Raw genomic sequence first — 20,499 nt, forward strand, 5'->3', positions numbered from 1 at the left:
ATCTTTTTAATGTATTGCTGGATGTGGTTTGCCAATATTTTGTTGAGGATTTTAGTGTCTATGTTCATCAGCGAGATTGGCCTAAGTTTTCTTTCTTTGTTGTGTCTTTATCTGGTTTGGGGATTAAGATGATGCTGACTTCATAAAATGAGTTTGGGAGTCCTCCATCATTTTGGATTTTTGGAATAGTCTATGAAGGATAGGGGTTAGCTCTTCCTTAAATGTTTTGTAGAATTCTGTGAAACCATCTGGTCGGGAGTTTATTACCGCTTCAATTTCATCTGCTGCTACTGGTCTGTTCAGCCTTTCTGCTTCTTCTTCATTGAGTTTTGGAATTATATTTTTCTAGAAATTTGTCCAGTTCACCTAGGTTTTCAAATTTCTTGGCATACAGTTCTTCATAGTAATTTCTTTCAATCCTTTGTATTTCTGTGGTGTCAGTTGTAATCTCTCCTCTTTCATTTGATTGTGTTTATGTGGGTCCTCTCTTTTTTTTTCTTGATGAGCATGCTTAAAGGCTTGTCAATTTTGGTTATCTTTTCAAAAAACCAGCTCCTGGATATACTGATCCTTAGAATTGTGCTTTTAGTCTCTATGTCATTTAATTCTGCTCCGATCTTAGTTATTTCCTTCCTTCTACTTGGTCTAGGCTGTCTTTGTTGTTGTTCCTGGAGTTTTTGTAGGCGTAGGGTTAGGTTGTTTGTTTGAAATGTTTCTGTCTTTTCTAGGTAGGCCTGTATTAATATGAACTTCCCTCTCATGACTGCCTTTGCTGTGTCCCATAAGTTTTGGGTTGTTTTTAGTTCATTTTTGTTTGTTTCCAGAAACTTTTTGATTTCTTCCCTAATTTGATTCTTGATCCATTCATTGTTTAATAGCATGCTATTCAATCCCCATGATTTTGAGTGTTTGGGTTTTTTTTCCCTTGGGGTTGGTTTCTAGTTTCAGTCCCTTCTGGTTGGAGAGAATGCCTGGTATGATTTCAATTTTCTTGAATTTGTTGAGGCTTGTTTTGTGTGCTATCATGTGGTCTACCTTTGAAAATGTTCCATGTGCATTTGAAAAGAATGTGTATTTAGTTTCTATGGGATGGAGGGCTCTATATATATCAGTTAAGTCCATTTCATCTAGGGCATTGTTCAGTGCCACAATATCTTTGTTGATATTTTGTTTGGAAGATCTGTCCATTTTTTACAGTGGGGTGTTACAATCCCCTACTATAACTGTGTTGCTGTCCATCTTTCCTGAAGTCCTCTAAGATTTTCTCTATGTATTTGGGTGCTCCTAGGTTGGGTGCCTATGTATTTACAATGTTTATGTCTTCTTGGTGGATTCTTCCCTTGATTATCATGAAATGACCTTCTGGGTCTCTCTTTATGGCCCTTTTTTGAAATCTGTTTTGTCTGATATGAGTATTGCGACCCTGGCTTTTTTTCCCCTAACCGTTTGCTTGAAAAATTTGTTTCCAGCCCTTCACTTTCAGTCTGTGTAGGTCTTTTGTCCTGAGGTGGGTCTCTTGTAGGCAGCATATGTGTGGGTCATGCTTTCTTATCCATTCAGCTATTCTATGCCTTTTGATTGGAGCATTTAATCCATTTATGTTTAAGGTTATTATTGATAAGTACTTATTCATTGTCATTTTCGTACCTGTGTTCCACCCCCCTCCTTTTCCTTCCTTTCCTTAAAGCAGGCCCTTTAGTATCCCTTGCACAGCTAGTTTTGTGGAGGTGTATTCTTTTAGACTTCTTTTGCCTGGAAAGCTCCTTATTTGGCCTTCTATCTTGATCGAAAGCCTTGCTGGGTAAAGTAGCCTTGGTTGCAGGCCTCTGGTTCTCATTACTTGGAATATTTCTTGTCATTATCTTCTTGCTTGGAGCATTTCCATTGAGAAGTCAGCAGCTAACCTTACTGAGGTTCCCTTGTATGTTACTTCCTGTTTCTCCCTTGTTACCTTTAAGATTCTCTCTTTGTCTTGGAATTTTGCCATTTTAATTATGATGTGTCTTGAAGTGGGCCTCTTCGAGTTCCTCTTGATTGGGACCCTCCGTGTATCCTGGATTCGTGTGACTTTTTCTCTCATCAAATTAGGGAAGTTTTCCATTATTTTTTCAAATAGGCTTTCTATCCCTTGCTGTTCTTCTTCTCCTTCTGATATCCCTATTATATGGATATTATTACGTTTCATATTGTGTTGCATTTTTCTTAATCCCTCTTCATTCTTTCTGAGCCTCTTTTCCTTTTCTTGCTTTTTCTGGGTGTTTTTTTCTACTTTGTCCTCTGGCTCGCTGCTACTGATCTTCTGTTTCATCTATCCTGCTTTTGATTCCTTCTTTTGTGTTCTTCAGTTCAAAAACTGTATTCTTCATTGCCTCTTGGCGCTTGTTGACAGTTGCTATTTCCTTTTTGATACTGATACAGTTTGCAGTGAATTCATTGTAGTTTCCCTGTAGTTTCTGGTAGCTAATTGTGAGCTCATTGAACTTCCTGATAACCATTGCTATGAACTCAATATCTAATAGTTGAGACTTGCCTCTATTTCATTTAGCATTCTTTCTGAGGCTTTCTCCTTTCCTCTCATTTGGGGATTGTTTCTTTGTCTTCCCATTGTTTGTGAGACTCTTCTTGTTAGCTTCAGATTCTTAAATTGATCTGTTTACACAAGCTTTAGAATGCCCTCCTCTCATTCACTGATCTTACTGCACAAATATTACGTGGTGGGGAGACAACAGTGAACTAAACACACATGGCCTCTCTCTTAATGCAGTTTATATTCTGAAGTCAGGGAAACAGATAATAAACAAGTAAACAATGAAAGAGAAAGACAAACTAATAATGTGACGAGCTAGAAGAACAGAGTTCAAAGGGCGAAGCATAGGAAATGGCACAGCTAGTCTGAAGGACATAGTGGAGGCCAGTCAGTGCACAGCCTTGTGAGGGAGGAGGAGGCAGTCTGAAAGGAGGAGGCTTTTGTAAAAGGCTCTTCTGACGATCATGTGGCAGAGTGTGTAGCAACATGAAAAAATACTTATATGTGTTAATAAAAAAGAATACAAAGTTATATATAAAACTGTAAGTAGAAATTCTAGGAATAAGTGGAAAGAATCTAAAACTATAAAATGATATCCAACATAGAGGATTATTATTGTTTTAAAAAAAATCCAACACACAAATCAATTATGAATTCAGGGCTTAATATACTTTAAAATCTGTATAAAAAAGACTTTTGATTACAGCCCAAGGACATATATACTGCCACCTACCCGAGTAAAAGTTGATCCTTTGGATCTTGGGACACATACACAAAATCCCTAGGTTGAAAACAGAGAGGTTAGCTCCAGTAATAGAATAAAGAAATCAAGAGGCAATTTACTTAAACATTTACTTTACCTCAAATATGCCTTTGGCTTGTAACCCATGGCCAGAGCTTTTTCCTCCGCCATAATCAGCATTGCAGAGGCACCATCAGTCTGAAAGGTTAATCAGAACAATGATGTTAAATTCTTCAGCCTGTCTGGAGGTCTTTCTACAGCCAACTCCTTCTGTGTTCTGTTCCTGAACCTGCCAACTAGTTACAGTCATATGGAGATTCTATCTGACAAAACCCCTTCATTTTCGCCATCAAACATCCCAATTCAAACATCCACACCACAGTGTGTTTGACCCCAATTTGGAAGATTCCAAGTATCACAATTACCACAATGGACAAAGAGAATAGGTGTTAAGTATATACATATTTAGAAACATGTATTTGTAATAAGCTTAAAGCAAAAGTTGTTCACTTTTAGCACAGAATATCAGTCATTTCATGCATTAAAATTATCTGTGATTTATTTTTTAGCTTCTTCCTGCCTATGGCTTCTAGGTGATATTCTTCTACTAATAGTCTCCAAAAGCAAACCAATGGGAGAAGAGAAACAGGTAGGCAGCTGAGAACATTAGAACCATAGTCTTCCCTCTTTGGACACAATCCATGTGCTTTTTTCTAATTTATAATGGGGAAATTGGGGGACAAGGAGGTACCACTGAAAAAAAGTCCTTTACCGAGACTTCAAGAGCTGCAAAAAAAAAATCCAAAATTCCACAAAGGAAACTACTCTGTAGAGTTTGTAAAATAAAAACAATTTCTACCACATTTTAACATATTTTATAACTCAGTAACCCTGAAGAGACTATGTGGGCACCACCAGAGGGTGGCCATAGAGTCTGGAAACACAGCTTACTATACATGATGCATGGACATTACATGGACATTACATTAGTCAGTGCACCACTGTGCAAAATTGCAATGGATATGATGCAGTACACATTTCCAAAACCCACGTATCTGTAATGTACTGCCTCTGATAATTTGTTTCTGGTTTTCAATAAATAAACCTGCACACTCCAGAAGTAATCAAGGGGATTCAGATCTGCAAGAGTGTGGCCCACACCACATGGCCCTGTCACCCAACTTGGTTTTGGAAATGACCATCTAACCAGTCCTTTACCACTCAGGCTTAACAAGACGGTGCACCATCTGTTGGAGCTCCTCTAGGTACCTACCCTCCACCAAGAGCAGCCACTGAACAGTCACCCACCCAGGCCAAATGCGTCAAGCATTTGCCTATGTTTCTGGACATTATATGAAGGGAGGGGAGATATGTTATACAAGAAATACTGACCAGGTAGACTATATTCAGAAGATTATGCCCAAGGTGGTAGGAGAAGGGAAACCACATCTCTTAAGCAGAAGGGAATGAATAGGGTTGATTAAATCAGGGGGAGCCAAAAAAACAAGGAAGGACATGAAGCTACTTGCAAGTAAGTAAAATAACAACATAAGATGAGGGTATATTTACTTCATGATGGGAAATGATTTGGGAGTAAAAACCATCATTTTCTTTTTTATATATATGATATTGATTATGCCATTATAGTTGTCCCATTTCCCCCCTCATTCCCCTTCACCCTGCATACCCCATCCCCCGACATTCCCATTTAATTCATGTCCATGTGTCATAAGTTCTTTAGCTTCTACATTTCCCATACTATTCTTGCCCTCCCCCCTATTTTCTACCTACTGTCTATGCTACTTATTCTCTGTACCTTCTCCCCCCTTTTCTTCCTCCCACTCCCGTTGCTAATCCTGCATGTGATCTCCATTTCTGTGGTTCGGCTCCTGATCTAGCTATCCGCTTAGGTGTGGTTGTTTATAACTGTGAGTTTGCTGTCCTTTCACTGTTTATATTTTTTATCTTCTTTTTCTTAGATAAGTCCCTTTAACATTTCATATAATAAGGGCTTCGTGATGATGAACTCCTTGAACTTGAACTTATCTGAGAAGCGCTTTATCTGCCCTTCCGTTCTAAATGAAAGCTTTGCTGGAAAGAGCAATCTTAGATGTAGGTCTTTGGATTTCGTGACCTGGAATACTTTTTTCTAGCCCCTTCTTGCCTGTAAGGTCTCTTTTGAGAAATCAGCTGACAGTCTGATGGGAACTTCTTTGTAGGTGACTGTCCCCTTATCTCTTGCTGCTTCTAGGATTCTCTCATTCTAACCTTGGCTAATGTAATGATGATGTGCCTTGGTGTGTTCCTCCTTGGGAAAAGCCTCTGACTTCCACCTTCTTTAGGACTCTCTGAGCTTCCTGGATTTCCTGGAAGTCTATTTCCTTTGCTAGATTGAAGAAGTTCTCCTTTATTATTTGTTCAAATAAGTTTTCCACTTGTTGCTCTTCCTCTTTCCCTTTTGGTACCCCTATAATTCGGATGTTAAATTGTTTAAAGATGTCCTGGCAGTTCCTAAGACTCTCCTCATTTTTTTGAATTCTTGTTTCTTCATTCTTTTCTGTTTGGTCATTTTTTTGTTCCTTCTGGTCCACTCCATTGATTTGAGTCCCAGTTTTCTTTCCATCACTATTGGTTCCCTGTGCATTTTCCTTCATTTCACTTGACGTAGCCTTCATTTGTTCATCTAATTTGCGACTAAAATCAACCAGTTCTGTGAGCATCCCGATGACCAGTATTTTGAACTGTGCATCTGATAGGTTGCCTATCTCTTGGTCGCTTAGAAGTATTTGCTCTGGGGCTTTCAGCTATTCTTCTGCTTGAGCCGTAATGTTTTGGTCTGTTCACGTCTGTTATGTATGAGGGGCGGGTCAACCCAGTCACTGGGTTGTGACTGGGGGGCAGGGTGAGAGAGGGAACAATGGCACTTGCTCTGCTCTCTCTTGGATTTCAGCCCCTTCTGCCATTTCCCATGAGCAAATTGGGCCCTTCTGGTGCTGGTTCCCAAGTATGTGGGCTTGTGTACATTGTAGGACCCTGTGGGTCTCTCCAACGAATTCTCCTGTGAGGCTGGGAGCCACTCCCGGCACCGCAACCCCCCCGAAAGTTTTTCCAATGGGTGCTTTTAGGCTTTAATTCCTATTGCTGGGACTCTGGGTTGCACGGTCTATCTCAATGCCCGTTTTTTTTCCTGGTTTATCTGGGCGAGAATGTGTGCCCTCAGTCAGCCAGCCTCCTTGTGAGCCTTACTGGGTCTGCTCGTTTTGTCCCCACGCCTGCCCAGGTCTGCTAACCACCGCCTTTTCCTGCCAGAACCACTCTCCGCTGGCCACCGACTCTGCCCCTCTTATTGGTCTGGATGAATGGTTCGTTGTTGTGCTTCAGTACAGTTCAATTTTCTGTCTGTTTTGGTTGTGTTTTTGTTTCTAAATCTTTGTTGTCCTAAAATCTGGTTGTGCAAGGAGGTACAGTATTTCCACCTATGCCTCCATCTTGGCCAGAAGTCAAAAGCATCATTTTCTAACAATCAGAGCTAGAAGAGTCATCTTGTCACTCTTTCTGCTCACTTTCCATGTCTTATAAGACTCCCCAAATTTATATCCTATGTTCCAAAAATGCCTTTGCTCTCACATCCCCTTGACTTTGCATTTGCTATTCCTTTTGCCTAGAATGCCTTTTATCCATTTCTTGAAATGGCTGTACTCTTCCCTCAAGATCTGCCGCTCAAGTGTTAACCTCCTCTGAAAAGCCTCTGACTTCCCCGAATCCATACTTTCTCTAACAGCCTACGCTTATAGCTGCCACAATGCTTTCCCACTCAAGTACAATCATCTGTTCTTGTTTCCTCCAGTGCCTAGCATAGGTACTCAACAATTTTTGACTACTTAACTGTTTGAGGACAACAGCCTTTTGTATCAGGATGGTGGCCGGACCAGATGCCTCTAAGGCCTTAAAAACTCTCTTTCTACTTTAACATTATTGTTTTAATGAATATATTTTTAAGTCTCTATTCTTACTACAAACAGATAGGCCTACAATAGGTTTTTCTATCGAGCATACAAAAATATAAAAGTCACCAGTAAACACCTATTTACCAGGAAAGAAGAATTTGCCGCTGTCACTGTGCCATAAGGCTTGACAAATGCAGGTTTTAGTTTGCCCATCTGCTCCAGGGAGGAAGGACGAATGCCATTATCCTTGGTAACTGTATCTCTTCCTATAAAAATATAAACTTTTTAACTCTAAGGAACAACAAGCATTATGTATCTTCTCTACAGAGATACGCTTTACAAATGAGAAGAGCCCTAGCTGGTGTGGCTCAGTAGATTGAGTGCCACCCTGTGAACCAAAAGGTCCCAGGTTTGATTCCTAGTCAGGACACATGCCTAGGTTGCAGGCCAGGTCCCCAGCTGGGGGCATATAAGAGGCAACCAATCAATGTATCTCTCACACATTGATATTTCTCTCCCTCTCTTTCTCCCTCCCTTCCCCTCTCTCTAAAAGTAAAGAAATAAAATCTTTAAAAATTAAAAATAAAAATTACAAGAACAAATGAAATGTAAATCATACCTATTAGCTAAAAAGAAAGTCCTCTACAGTTATCATGATATTATCAAATTTTAAACCAAACCCTTAAAACATTTAGAAAAAAAGGGACACCCTATTTTCTTAAGATATTCATTCACATTCGGCTATTGTATACAGAAATCATATGACTAAAGAAAAACAGGCATGTACATAAGAACTAAAATATACCAGGAAGATATAAAAGGAAATTCATATAAAAACTTCTCTCTTTAAAATATTTACCCATTGTGCCCTGACTGGTGTGGCTCAGCGGGCTGGGCATCAGCCCACAAAGCAAAGGTTGCCGGTTTGACTCCTGTCAGGGCACATGCCTGGGTCGCAGGCCAGGTCCTGGATTGGGGGCACGCTAGAGGCAACCTACTGATGTTTCTCTCCCTCTCTTTCTCCCTCCCTTCCCTTCTCTCTAAAAATAAATAAATAAAATGTCCACCTATTGTTATACCATAAATTGAAACTTGAGTCCACATTTAAGCATAAAGGCTAAGTTCTGTTTTGGAAACAGAACCAACAGATGAACCAGAAAGTCATTTGGGGTCTTGGAGTTTCAGGAGCAACTCAGACCTCCCTAACAAATATCATGAAATCCCCTTCACAAAGGAGAGCAAACTTTTCTACCTGGTACTTTGAAGGGCACAACGTCAGAAAGGAGTCCTTCATCCTGCGCCTTCTTGGCCAGGCTATGCGAGCGCAGCGCATACTCGTCCTGTTCCAGCCGAGAAACGGCAAAGGCGGCAGCCAGTCGGTCTGCAGAGTGGCCCATGGTCTCATTGGTGGAGAACTCCGCCACCGCAGGGAGCTGGGAAAGGAGCCGTACAGGATCAGGCACACGGTTACAGGTGTTATACCACGCCTAGGGTTATCTGGGGGAGTTAAAATCTGCTATCAATCAAGACCAAGACAAGCAAAGCTCAATGGAAACAGAGCATCTCTAAAGAGGGCTCACAAACTCAAATTTTCCAACCATTACCCTTTTTTTTAACCAAACAATTAACTATGCCCTGTAACTATCAGAGCGTAAGTGAACCTGTCCTGTCTTACCTAATTCTAAGTCTCTGCAGTGAGCTGCTTTGGGAACACAAGTCTGTGTAAGAGTCCAGCAGTCTTACCTCAGGTGTAAGGAAGTTCAATCTGAATTTAGAGATTAAAGATAGTCGCTGACCCAGGGTCTTGGCCTTGTTGAGATCAAGCATCATTTTCCTCATTTTCCTCGAATGACGAATAGGGATGTCAGACATTAACTCCACTCCACCTGCCACGACCACATCAGACTGGCCAGAGGCAATCAAGCCAACACCTGTAGGACACAGGTCAAGGCACATGAACATTTTTTGAGAAATCAAAAGGCCACTGATAGTTTAAGCTTTTTGATTTAAAAGTTGTAGGACAGTCATCAGCATTGTACAACATCTGTAATTAAGGGTCTTTATCTTTTCGGAAGGATTAGGATGATTTTTTAAATGACTAAAAATACATCCAATGTACTAGAGAAAAACAAGTTCCGTTCAGGCCACACGAACACCTGAAGATACCCGCTGGGCCAACTCACAAACCACAATCATATTCTAAACCAGAACTTTCAGCATATTTTTTATGCTCCCAGTTTTAGTTTTCAGATAATTTTATTGTAAGGAGAATTTAAATTTCTATTATAAGCCAAAGAAATTCTGGCTTTGAGATGTATGAGAGCCCCCTCCCTCCTTATGGCCACTGGCAAGTATGTTATTGCTGGAACTGGGAGTGACCCCATGCTGGGTAGGGTGAAGAGCCCCAGCCACTGCCCCTGGCTTCACCTCCTGCCACCCATAGGGAGGTGGCCCCACCTGGCCTTGAAGCTGCAGAGAGAACACATGACTGCTGTATCTCTCAAGATTTCCTATCTTTTCACAATAAGGATGCCGCAAAATGTCCCACAGTTTTACTCAAGTTTGTTAGGAGAATGTGTAACTAATAATAAAAAATGCTGAGCTGTGGGGACAAAGGAGAAGAGACAGCTGTACTATCTAAAGCAGTGATTTATCACTTGGCGATGGTGGGCAGAGGAAGGCCCAATCTCCATGGCAGGGTATCACTGCAGTGTCACCCGGCTTTAAAACTTAGGAGGTCATACACTATTCGCGCCTCAAATTCAGAAGCACCTCCCTAGAAACATACTCCTCCAGTTGACAATACAGAGATTTAAATATTACCTTATTTTTTAAAAAACACAAATTCAGAGATCTGTGTTTATCACTTACTTCTGTTAAGAGTATTTTTTAATGATGGAATCAAAGACAAAAGAGAATTACCATGAGCCTTCTGCTTCCCAAAAACATACCTGTGGTCATGGCTTGATTGGCAGAGATGCAGGCCATGGTGACAGTGTGAGCGGGAGTCTTGTCAGAGAAGCCGGCACCGAGGGCAGCCTTCGGAAGACAAAGTGAATGAAACGACCGTGTTACAGGTGAAGGATAGTTTGAGCACTGCTTTTCCACGCGCTGAGTCAGGAGAGGGTTTGAGTTTAATATTCTACATGGTAATATTTAAGATAAAATCAAGGCCATCACAGAAATGTTTTACTTGTTTTTCACCTAGCTATTGAGAATCACTCTGCAAAACTCTCGGTAGCAAGTTTCTAGTATGGTATACAAACCTATAACATGTCTTCTAATTGCCTAGCAAGGCTTTGCTCAGAGCCTTTGAAGATATCAATATATAATTTGAGTTTAATGTATTTAAATGTCCAAATGAACCTAAAGTAAACCTGTTCAAAACAGTTGATGAAATGGTAAAATATATCATAGGGTGGGGTTCTCATGATCTGTGTTCCTACAGTTCAAAGCCATAGCAGCAAAAGTAAAAGCCATCAAATATGAAAAAAAATGTACAAAGAACTGACCACCCAGAAACAGAGCTCTCACCTACGTCCCCGCCCACTTATACTCCTCTCTACTCCCTCAGTCAGCCTCTCTCTCGCCACCGCCTACAGCCTCAGGCGGCATTCTGCAGATCCCACGTAAAGTCAAACAGGGAAACTCGCCCAGTAGGCAGGAATTCAGGTGGATGGAAGAACTTTGGAAAAGTGCCCAAGTCACCAGCGAGCATCTGACAAATGAGGGTTAGATTAGTTAATGCCTGGAAGAGAGAGCTGGCCAGGATGACACAGGGGCTTCAAAGAGAACAATTTGAGGGGCCTTGAGAAAAACTGAGACCCCATGTTAATCTTACAAAAACGGCCTCCATTATGATGGCACAGTAAAGTTAAATGTGAAATGAGCACCTCTATTATCTTACCTGCTATTTATTGGGGATATTAGGTTGCCAATAAACCAAGAAATGACTGACTCCATGGTTCATGCAAAGAATTAATTAAAGCATAGGTAAACAATAAAAATACTTATTTTTATAATATTAAAGCTTCACTGTAAAAATAACACTCTCAACTCCCCACATTTCACAACTATCAACACTGTTTACTAGGAAATGCTAACAGTAGGGGATTCATTTTTAGGGCCCCTTTCCTGAAACGATTTCACTATCCTCAGAATCCAAACTCTTCTATAATTTGGTAAAATAAACATGTTTCCAGAGTCTAGATTAAAGAGATTCAGTGTTACTTAACTGATTTTCACCTTTATACTTATGCTATCTGTACACTCCCATAATCTACAGAAATATAAATATGCTACAGTTCTGTACATGCAACATGCCCTGACGCTGGTCTTTCCAGGTCGGTCTGATACTAAGTGACCAACTGATTCTGCTGAAACTACCCTGCTGCCAATGACACCTCAGTCTCTCCACATAAACCAACCCAAAAGGAAGAGAAAGGCGGTTCTTCGGGGGCGGGGAGAGCTCCTCAGTGGGTCAAGTGTAAAGGGCACACAGGTCACAAGAGCCGATGCTCACGAGGTCCTTCCAAACCTGTGTGACAACACCCTTGGCCCCAGCTGACTCTCAGGACAGAAGGAGCTTTAAATAGAAATGGTTGCTGGTGAGCCTCGTCCACCTGCTTCTTCTATTTAAAGTTGGAGTAGCTCTGACAGCAAGCTTAGGCCCTAGAGAGTCCACTAAGGAGCAAGGGGAAAAGGCGCCTCTTGGTAAAGTGAGAGAGCAGGGAAATATGCTTCAGTCAAGCCAGATTCATGTGAACTAAGCACCAGAAGTTTTTTAGGATTTCACATTAATTTTGTATTAACACAGATAATAAGTTCCCTAGCTGAAAGTTATTTCAGCTTTTAGGTGACACATCTCAGCTGAATCTTTCCCTACAGACACTGCAAAAATTACCTGGAGTACAAGCAACTGGTGTCAGGATAGGACAGAGAAAGGGACTCTAGCTCAGGTCAATCAATAGCTGAGATCTGCATATGGGTGTAAAGCTTCTAGGAAAATAATTAAGGGAGCCCTGGCTGATGTGGCTCAGTAGATTGAGTGTCGGCCTGCAAACCAAAGGATCACTGCTTCAATTCCTAGTCAGGACACAAGCGTGGGTTGTAGGCCAGGTTCCTAGCTGGGGACACATGATTGATATTTCTCTTGCACAGTGATGTTTCTCTCCTCCTTTCTCACTCCCTTCCCTTCTCCCTAAAAATAAATAAAATCTTTTTTTAAATGTGTGAAGGCCCATGGAAAACGTAAAAATCAAAGGAGGGGGGAAAAAAACCTCTTCCCGTTCTTACTTCTTTCCGGACTCCTGAACAATATAGATTTTTGTAGGCTGCAGTGACACCAGGCCCTCAACAGTTAGAACATTCACTGACAGGTGAAAAGGTGGGGCAGAACAAATACTTCAGTCCTGCTCATTTCCCCTGCTCTGGGCTGACAGGGCGGAGTAACTGCCCTTACAACTATACTGAACACAGTAACGTAGCAGGTACAGACTAGAAATAAAACGTTTGGCACACTGGAATGTGCTGTGAAGCCAAACTTACCCAAATAATATTTTCAAACAAAAACAAAAAGCCCAGATGTTTTTGTACTATTCACCATGAAATGCCTGTAAGACATATCACACAAGTTCCAAGGTCTGTCATTATCTTGGTTACCCAATAAACACTGCATGGAATTATGCCAACTAGGGCAAAAGTAAACTCCCATAAAACAGTGTGTTAAAAAGTTGACCTACGTGTCATTTAGTTGGTGGAAACAAATGAATAAGCAAGGCTACCTCCAACAAAATCCATGTTAAGAAATAAGCTCTTTGCAAAATGTTAAAATTTTAAGTTAATTAGAAGCTGCTCTCTGACATTTATAAAAATCACATCAGCCACACTCTGCTATAATCTCTACTTTCCTTAAGAAAACAGATAGACAAATTAACATTTCCCTAACCAGCTCAAATAACTGACTTGATTTTTATATAATATAAATATATACTAATAAAGTACAAGTGTACATCATTTGGTTTATGGTATGATTCTTTTACATATTAAACAACATTCATTATTCAAGTTATAAAATCACATTGTAAGTCAGATACAACTTTACTTAATGGATTTTAATAGCTTGTTAGAAAAGATCTCATTTATGTATTTTTACAGAAAGGAAGGGAGAAAGAAGACAGACAGAAACATCAATATGTGGTTGTCTCTCATGCACCCCATACTGGGCATCTGGCCCACAACCCAGGCATATGCCCCCAGACTGGGAATTGAACCCACGACCCTTTGGTTTGCAGGCTGGTGCTCAATCCACTGAGCCACACCTGCCAGGGCTGGATTTTAGTAGCTTTTAAAGAATACATTCTATTAATTGGAACACAAATTGATTCTCCTATCAATCTCTTTAAACAATATCGTTTTTTTTCACTCACCTCTCTAGCTACATTGCTTGTTTTCACTTCCTGTATAACTGTGCCAAAGATGATATAATCGATAGTTTCCTTTGGGACACTGGTCCGTTGCAATAAACCCCTGAGAGTGGAAGTCCAAAGCAAAGAAACAGTTAACACATCACAGTGGTGCAACAGATCATTTAAAACACTGCACTTCTCTCAAAAGGCTAAACCTTAAATTTAAAAGAGCAGAAACTGTATTTTTACCTTAATTTGACAAGCATGTAGCTGGAACCTTATCAAAGAAGAAATGAATGAAGGAGTGATTTAAAAAGTCAACATGTGATGCTCAGCTGGCAATGAGAAGTTATAAAGAATAAAAAAAATTTTAAATAGGATAAAATAAATAAGTAAACAAAGTAATAGTGGAAAACAGCATTCAGTAAAAAGAGAAAAGACAAATATAAAACCAAAAAGAAGTAAAAATCCCAGATATGTTAAAGTTAACGTTTGTGTGTTAAATATAAATTTGAAGTATCAATGTAAATATATACATATTTCTCGTTCTCTCCACTGATAAGAAACTAGAATAGGAATGAGCACACCCTGAATTCAGACTTGGTTCTCAATGCCATTCCCCATTAAAGGAATCAGAACATTTTAATAAATGACTGAGACCAGGTTCAAGGTAGGGAAAGTATAAAGTGAACCTCATTGATCGCCTTATGCTGGAAATAGGAAAGCACACAAAGACTTTTGGGACCATATCAGAATCAGGAATATAGGTGTTCCGATTTGTCAAAACTCATCACACTGTACCCTTAAAATTTGTGCATTTTATTATGTGCAAATTACCCCTAAAAAATAACATTATACTAAAAAAACAAAAGGGGCACAGGAGCCAACCTGAAGGAATTCCAGCAGTTTAAATGTGGGGTAATCTGAGCTATAAAAAGAATGATGACTAATCTTGGCTATAACATAAGAAATAAATAAAAATCTGTAAGTCCTCATCATAAAAAAAAGGGAAACTGTTCTTTACAGAAAAATATCGGCCAATAAATGTAGGAGGAATAACAGAATTAGAAATATCACAAATCTGTAATAACTGATTCGGGCAAAAATTATCAACGAACGCTAAAACCACTTGGCGAAAGGCTGTCGGGGACCAGGACAGTCACATGGTGCTGAGATGGCACTTCACAGATTACTCACTAATTGCAAAGGAGAACATGCAGCCTTATTTTAAAATCTGGCTGTATGAACACCCTGTGACCACATGGTTAGATTCAGTATCACACCTCGTGTGCCTCTTGATGCAATACCTTTGTGCTTTATCCATGATGTGCTACCAAAAAAAAAAAAAACCCAAAAATGTTTAACCTGAATATAATCAAGCCTCAAGATCTAACTTCCAGTTTATAGGAAATTCATGGAGGAAAGTTAAATATCACCACGAGAAAACATTGAGAATAAGGATCATTTTGTACAGCAAGCCTGGACTTTTCAAAAAATTACTGTCATAGGGAAGTGAATAGAAGGAGAAAGAAATTTTCTAAATTAAAACAGACTAAAGAGGCATATTCATCGGTAATAAGAATTGTGATTGGGTCCTGGTTTGACAAAAACTATTAAAAGAAAAGACATTCTTCGAATAACTGAGAGGGATTCGACTATGAACTCGATATTAAACATTATCATGAAATCACCGTTATTATCTTAGCTATGGTAATGGTATCACGGATAGCAGAAAAGGTCCTTACGCTTTGGCGATAAACACCAAGAGTGTTTAGGGCTGAGGTATTTTTTAAAAGATTTATTTATTTATTCATTTGTTTTTAGAGAGAGAGGAAGGGAGGGAGGAAGACGAGACAAACACTGATTCTCTCACACACCCTGAAGCAGGGACCTGGCCCGCAATCCAGGCACGTGTCCTGATCAGGAATTGAACTGGTGAACCTTTGGTTTGCTGGATGATGACCAGCTCACCAAGCCACACCAGTCAAGGCATTTAGGGCTGAAGTATTAAGATGCTGACCATTTACTGTCAAATGCTCCAAACTATATGTCATAGATACAGCAAATATGGCAAAATGATAACAATGATGAAATCTAGGTGGAGGGTATTCCTCCTAGGAATTCACTGCATTATTCTTTTCATTTTGTTGAACATTTCACTTTTTTTTAAATTACAAGCTGAGGAAAAACCTGCCAATTGCCAGCCTGGGACTATAATTAGAAACAGAAAAATAAACTGGCTTTGAGGAAAAGATCACTTTTATTTTTGATATGCTGAGCTTGAGGTGTCAAAGAAAACAGGTCAGATTTAGAGATTTGTGAGTCCTCTACTTATAAAAAAGATTAAATAGATGAGATATTTTTTAAAAAACATGGACACAGAGATATTCAGAGGTCTAAGGACTGAAACTTGTAAAATGTCTTTAAAAAAAGAAATAGGAAGAATTCTAGTTTTGTTTTGTTTTTTGAAGTAGAGAAGAATAAGTCAGGAGCTGGGAGGGAAATCATAAAGGCATAATAGTAAGCAAAGGAAGCAATTTCAAGTGGCATGTTCAATGCGACAGAATGTAAAGAGACTGATGCCTGAGAAAAGATTGGTGAATTTAGTGATCACAAAGTCACTGCTACTAAGAAAAGCTTCCAAAGTATAGTTACTGTGGAGCAGTGGGGATGGAAATGGTTACTGTGAGATTAAGGAGAATAAATGGAATAGCAACTGTTGCTTTCATTTTTTCTTTCTTTTTGTTAATCCTCACCCCAGGATACATTTATTAATATTAGAGAGAGAGGAAGGGGGAGAAAGAGATTGAGAAAGTGAGAGAAAGAGAGAGACATCGATGTGAGAGAGAAACACTGATCGGTTGTCTCCTGTTTGTGTCCCCACTGGGGATGGAACCCACAACCTAGGTATTTGTGTGCCGTGATCATGAATTGAACTCGCAACCTTCTGGTATACAGATTAATGGTCCAACTAATTAAGCCACCCAGCCAGGGCTGCTTTCATTGATTCTTCAAATCTGGCAGGAACAGAAGAACAAAACAGATGGGCAGAAAGATCAACCAAAGTTTCACACTAAGAAAAAAACCTATGGCTGGTTGAAGACACAAAGGCAAAAAAAAAGCATCAATGGAAAATAAATGAGATAATGCCCTACATTCGCTAGCTGCTTGAATTCGGGTAGCACATGTGGCTAAAATTAAGAATAGTCCTGGCTGGGGAGGCTCAGTGAACTGAGTGCCACCCTATGAATGTAAAGGTCCCCGGTTTGATTCCCAGTCAGAGCACATGCCTGGGTTGAGGGCCGCACCTGAGAGACAACCAATCAATGTTTCTCTCACACACTGATGTTTTCCTCTTTCTTCCTCCCTTTCCGTCTCTCTAAAACTAAATGAATAAAATTTAAAAAAAAATAAAATAAATGAATCTTGTAAAAGCTAATAAGTATTTTCTTATCACATAAAAGTTAAAATATATAGATATGGAAATTCTATTAAACATGCTATTTCAACTGAAAACTGAAGGAGAGTGCTTTTAATGAAACTGCATTTACTTACGAAAGTGCTGCTCTAGCCAAATCATGTGGCATCAGGTCTTTATATCTGGGGAAAGAAAAGAAATAATTTAAACCCAAAGCCCAGCGTTTTACTAAAAATTTTTCCATTCTATTTGAAATACCTAAAGACATCCTCTAACCTACACTGCTGCAAATGCATTTGTCTTTACTTCAAATGAAGATACAGTGTGACTTGCTATCTGTCCTCCTGAAAAATCTGGTACGGCTTAACTCTGACGAAGCAAAGAATCAAAATCAATCTGCCCAATATGTTACTGTTCAGCATGACATATGTCAAATATTCTTTAAATCCTACCTTTTGAATTCTCTTGTTTAAAATAGCATTTACTTATTATCTGTTTATTTAGTGATGCCTACAGGGGCATGAAGGATATATTAGGACATTTCAAAGAATGTTTTATATTGAAGTAATTTGAGCTTTATGAAAGAAATGGAAAGAGCATGGAGTTCCTGCATGCCCTTTACTCCTCTACCTCAAATGCTGGTATCTTAAATGACCAAGAGGCACTTGTCAAAACTAAGAAATTAACATTGGCATAATGCATTCCCTAAGCTACTAAACTTTATCTGCACCTCACCAGTTCTTCCACTAACACCCTTTAAATGTTCTGTTCCAGAATTTAATCCACGCATTTTGTTGTCATGCCTCCCTAGTCTCCTACAATCTGTGAGTTTCGCAGTCTTGCCTTGTCTTTCATGACCTTGACACTTGAAGATTAGGGTTATGGATTTGGGAAAAGAATATCACAGAGGTAAAGTGCTCTTCTCATTGTTTCATATCAGAGTGTATGTACTACCAATATGACTTATTAACAGCAATGCTAACTTGGCCAAGGTGATCTTTGCTAGTTTTCTCTACTATTAATATTTTTCCCTTTCTTTACTCAATTTGTTAGAAGTGAGTCACTAGTCTGGTCCTCACTCAAGGGGAGGGAAATTAAGCTTTACTTCCTAGTGGAAGAAGTAACAAGAAATTTGCAAACGTATGTTAAAATCACCTCAGTAATTAACAAATATTTTGGGGGAGAGAGGTAGAGGCTACACTACTACCTTGTTTCCTCTCAACATTTCTCACCCACCGATTTTAGCATTAATTCACAGATCCTCCTCGTAGCAATTATTATTGTGGTATTCTAATGCAGATCCATTCATTTTCCTATTCATTCTGTATTTATTGACTGAAATCCTTCTGTAAGAAAGATTTCTTTCCCTGTCATTTACTTACCCAATCATTTATTTATGTCAGATGGGACTCATGGATATTTACTTTATTCTTTGGGTTATGATGCAATACTATCATAATTTATTTTATTGACCAAACTGTTCCAGGCTTAGTCATTGGAAGTTACTCCAGGTTGGTCTCACGTTCTTTTTGACCTTTTGACTTACAGCCATCCTTTTTCCTTTTAAGCACTTCTCCACGTTCTGGCACACAACACGTTCCAGGCTGCTCCCGCATTTCCTCTGGCCCTGACCTAGTAGTCACCCCTCTGGGGAGTCAAGTTCCTTATATTGAAGAACGAGACCTAAGGGTAAAGTGTGTTTGTTTAAATGTCCAAATCTAAATCTCCTTTACTATTCAGTCAAATATTTAACCATTAGATTGAATTAGAAGATTAATTCTTTAAGTTCCTAGAATTAAAACCTAAAAATCTAAAATGTTTTTATTTTCACTGTGAATCACAGAAGAATCATAGCTTTCCAATTTTTTTCCAATTCCCTCAAATTTAGACCAAAATAATTTGGGGAAAAGCTGTGCTGTTTTTTAAATCATAAATTACTGTCTTACAGTCTTTATCCTCATGCTCCTGGACCCCTCTGCCAGGGTGACTGACAGACTCTCGTGTCCCCCTCCTGGAGTCTATTCTTAGGAGTGTTTCCTAAACACCTCACCTCTTGGAAGTACCTGTTCTAACAAATATCACTCCGGTTGAGAGCAAAGTTTCTTCGAATTGAACAGAAAAAGATAGTTTTCCATCTAGAAAATGATCTTTTGGTACAAAAGACTTTTTTGTGACCTCAATTATAACACCAATAATATACCTAAACTATTGGACTTCTTTATAAATTTTCCCCTCTATATTATTTTAGTCACTTTATTGTTTATATGAACACTGTCTTAAAATATTTATTCTTCCTTCCCTATTAACTATCATTTCTTATATTATTTAAAGTTTATCTATTCTCTCTACCACTAAATTGTTCATAGACTTTCTTTTGTTCAATCAGGATCCTGAATTAAACTACAACCTAACAATAAACAACAAATGGAACAAAGCCTATACTAATGTGCTGAATATCACAAATCAACCTTTCGGCAAATACTAATTACCAAAAAATAATGTTTAAATAATTTAGCTGAGCGCGTTCATATTTTTAACAGCTAGTAAAACAGTCATCATAAACACCTACACAGTATACAAATAGCCCTTTCAAAAAAATGTCTTCCTAGCCAAGAACTTTCTCTTGATTGAACTTTCCTTTTACTGCTGAGTACCAAGAGGATCTCACCTCCTCACTTTCCTGCCGCTAAAGCCTCAGATTCTTACTCATACTGCTGTTGTGTCACTACGGGAAATTACAGAAACACTGTCAAATGGGCTATTATCTTGAGAAAAGACAGTAAGAGAAACTATGCCACCATTTTCTTGCAGCATTGCTTCTATAAGAAAATACTCTCTGGAAACTAAGTCATCGGTTTAAAAATCAATGTTTACTGTCTGTGGATGTATCTCCACACACACGCATGGGTGTGCATCTTCCACAATTCATGGTATTATACGCGCTACTCAGCATCTTGCTGTTTTACACTTAACATATCTTCAACATCTTTCCATATTATTACATAAAAATACGTCTCATTATTCTTAGCAGATGCCTAACATTCCCCAGCGTGTTTAAGTTCATTACCAAAATCTGTTATCATCTTTGGACAGACTAGGCTTCACTTGGGCACAGAAAAGTCTAAGGAGGACTGCAGTTTGGTTCCAGGGAATTTGGGGGGCTGGTCTAGCATCGTTCTGGTTCTGTTAACACATTCTTGGGGTTGTGCTATGTCAGGGTTTGGACCAGCCCATCATCTCCAACTCTGATCATTCCCAAGAAGCCAAAGCAGTGGATTGGCGGCCCTTCAGAATGCCCACGGCCCATGTCCTTGGTATTCCGATTTCTGAAGAGGCACAAAAACAATGCACTCATCTCCAGACAGGAAAGAATATCTCCGCGGGAAGCAAGCTATCGGGACCCACACTAGGTTTTCAAAGCAGAGCTAGCTCAGCCTAACACTACACCAGGCTTGTTA

At 39.3% G+C, this 20,499-nt stretch overlaps 1 protein-coding gene across 2 annotated transcripts in view; it reads right to left on the reverse strand.

Annotated features, from left to right (window-relative positions):
* HADHB (hydroxyacyl-CoA dehydrogenase trifunctional multienzyme complex subunit beta) overlaps positions 1–20,499 on the reverse strand; it is a 36,096-nt gene that overhangs the window by 7,184 nt on the left and 8,413 nt on the right. For both annotated transcript variants that reach the window (XM_037066764.1, XM_037066763.1), the window contains exons 5-12: positions 17,179–17,223; positions 13,645–13,744; positions 10,168–10,255; positions 8,960–9,147; positions 8,469–8,649; positions 7,361–7,482; positions 3,388–3,467; positions 3,261–3,308 (exon numbers count right to left, since the gene is read on the reverse strand). In XM_037066764.1, coding sequence (XP_036922659.1) covers positions 3,261–3,308; positions 3,388–3,467; positions 7,361–7,482; positions 8,469–8,649; positions 8,960–9,147; positions 10,168–10,255; positions 13,645–13,744; positions 17,179–17,223 — 852 coding nt within the window. The remainder of the gene's footprint in view (positions 1–3,260; positions 3,309–3,387; positions 3,468–7,360; positions 7,483–8,468; positions 8,650–8,959; positions 9,148–10,167; positions 10,256–13,644; positions 13,745–17,178; positions 17,224–20,499) is intronic.

This window comes from Sturnira hondurensis, unplaced genomic scaffold (assembly GCF_014824575.4).
Source record: "Sturnira hondurensis isolate 20B ecotype Veracruz unplaced genomic scaffold, ASM1482457v3 Scaffold0016663, whole genome shotgun sequence".
NCBI classification, from domain to species: domain Eukaryota; kingdom Metazoa; phylum Chordata; class Mammalia; order Chiroptera; family Phyllostomidae; genus Sturnira; species Sturnira hondurensis.